Below are 2416 nucleotides of genomic sequence, written 5' to 3'. Positions count from 1 at the left end.
GGGATGTCATGTGTCTCCCAACAATTGTGGCCGCGTGTGAATGACGCACGTCTTCGTGCACCGACGAGCAGACCATCATCTCTCATGGTCTTAATCATGGTGCTCAATTAGCCAATTGGTTTTGCCTAGTTATAAAATGAGCCTTAATAAGCCTTAAAGCAACACCAACACACTTTTCCTCTTCGTTCCATTTACAGGTTGGAAGCCGAATTGTCTAACTCTTATTATTTTAAGGTACAAAAGATTCTTTGGTGTTGCCTTAAGACTGCACTTTGGCCGTCATTCAAATGAAGGCCCTATACATGTGCACATGAATAGTGTTTGTGTGCAAATGAACACTGACGAAACAGTGCCCAAATAATACTAATGTGTCCAAATCAATACTGCATGAGTGAAAATGAATACTGTGGGGGCGCTGTGGTGCAGCAGGCTACAGCGCCCGTACCATGTACGGGTCTGAGTGACCACAGCGACCCAGGTTCGAATCCGACCTGCGGTCATTTCCCGATCCCCGCCCCATCTCTCTCTCCCACTTGCTTCCAGTCTCACTCTCCACTGTCCTATACAAATAAAGGCAAAAAAGTCCAAAAAATATACAAAAAAAATAAAAAATGAATACTGTGTGAATGCAGACGCACACTGCATGTGTAGTGGTGGACATGTTTAGTTTGTGACTGGTTTTGGGACTTACCGTGATTGGCAGGGAAATTCTTGATCTGTATGAGGTCAGCCACTTTGTGGACAGAGAACCTGGGCCAGCTCAGGTAGAAGCTGCAGCGCTGGACCAGTCGCTCCCGCAGCGCGAAGTTCTGTCCCTGAAGCTCCTGCAGGAGAAGAGAGGAGCACGGGACTGATGAGCCTTTGAAGAGTTTGGTTCCAAAACGCTATAAATCCATTTTTGAAAACATTAATAAGTCATGTTATTTAATTGTGTACAGGTAATATCAATAAAATTGCAGTTCTGTTGTTTTGATTGAGTAAAGATAAATCCAATAACAATACCCAACTACAATCCCACAGATATGAGTTGGAAAACAACATTAAAACAAATGATTTCATGTATTTAATTCATTATAATGGAGCATATAGCATTTTGGAACCAAACTCTTGGTTTCTTTTCTTTCCCCTCATCCAATATGCCCCTACTGTATAAGATCTCACTAGACTAGACATTCCCTTTCATCTGAAGGATACTGACACAAGAGTAAATCATTTATAAATCTTTTCAAGAGTGCAAGTAAGTGTGTCTACTGTGTGTGTGTGTCTACTGTGTGTGTGTGTGTGTGTGTGTGTGTGTGTGTGTGTGTGTGTGTGTGTGTGTGTGTGTGTATGTGTTAGTGTAAGAATGCTACCTGTCTCAGTTTGGCATAGCCTGTGTGTGTGTGTGTGTGTGTGTGTGTGTGTGTGTGTGTGTGTGTGTGTGTGTGTGTGTGTGTGTGAGAATGCTACCTGTCTCAGTTTGGCATAGCCAGCGTGGGGTATCTTGAGGATCTCGCAGGGCTGCAGAGTTCGGACACAGCGGATCACCTCCGCGCTGCTGGACTCCTCGAGTGAGCCAAAGCATCCACCTGCCCCAATCTACAGAGAGACCATTAGCGCCAGCACACAGTCAACATCATTTTAGGGCTGTCTTTATAAAAGTGGTATGTGTGTGTGTGTGTGTGTATGTGTGTGTGTGTGTGTGTGTGTGTATGTTTGCGTGTGTGTGTGTGTGTGTGTGTGTGTGTGTGTGTGTGTGTGTGTGTGTGTATCACACGGTGGATCCTACCTCTGCTTTCTCTTCCTCAGGAGAGCTTGCATCGCTATATGGCATCACCGAGCCCCTGAGCACTATGAAAAACCCACCCTCCCCAAACACTGCAGAGGAGCACAATCAAGATGGGAGAGGGCGATTGGTGGAGAGGAGAGGGGGGTGAAAGAGAAAGAGAGAGGGATGAAGGAGAGAGAGGGGGGGAGGGAGAGAGAGAGGGGGAGGAGAGAAAGAGAGAGGGATGAGGGAGAGAGAGGGGGTGAGAGAGAGAGAGGGTGAGAGAGAAAGAGAGAGGGATGAGGGAGAGAGAGAGGGGGTGAGAGAAAGAGAGAGGGATGAGGGAGAGAGAGAGGGTGAGGGAAACAGAGGGGGTAAGAGAGAGTGAGGGGGTGCAGGGGGCAGATATGAGGAGAAGAAAAAAGAGAGGAGTGAGAAAAATGAATTCAAATATAATGGAACTTCCTTAAAAAAGGAATAAAGATTGAGTGTGTGTGATTGTGGATGAGTGTGTGTGTGTGTGTGCATGAAGCAATTCACACATGGGTGTATCACAAAATGGGGACAAAAGTGTGTGTGTGTGTGTGTGTGTGTGTCATCTCACTGATGCGGCCACGATCCCAGCTCTCTATCATGACAATTCTGCTGATATCGCGCAGTTCTGCCGGG

General features: G+C 46.2%; 1 protein-coding gene across 1 annotated transcript in view; it reads right to left on the bottom strand.

The window, feature by feature from the left end:
- The window catches only part of cnbd1 (cyclic nucleotide binding domain containing 1), a gene marked incomplete in the record, with an annotated part of 14721 nt that overhangs the window by 3086 nt on the left and 9219 nt on the right, over positions 1 to 2416 (bottom strand). The window contains 4 exon segments of the mRNA XM_048266709.1: positions 692 to 824; positions 1450 to 1578; positions 1769 to 1857; positions 2352 to 2416. The exon segment at positions 2352 to 2416 is cut by the window's right edge and continues 81 nt beyond it. Coding sequence (XP_048122666.1) covers positions 692 to 824; positions 1450 to 1578; positions 1769 to 1857; positions 2352 to 2416 — 416 coding nt within the window.

This window comes from Alosa alosa, chromosome 16, assembly GCF_017589495.1.
Source record: "Alosa alosa isolate M-15738 ecotype Scorff River chromosome 16, AALO_Geno_1.1, whole genome shotgun sequence".
Taxonomy (NCBI): domain Eukaryota; kingdom Metazoa; phylum Chordata; class Actinopteri; order Clupeiformes; family Clupeidae; genus Alosa; species Alosa alosa.
Note: the sequence above shows the minus strand (reverse complement) of the source record. Positions and strands in the feature narration are given on the sequence as shown.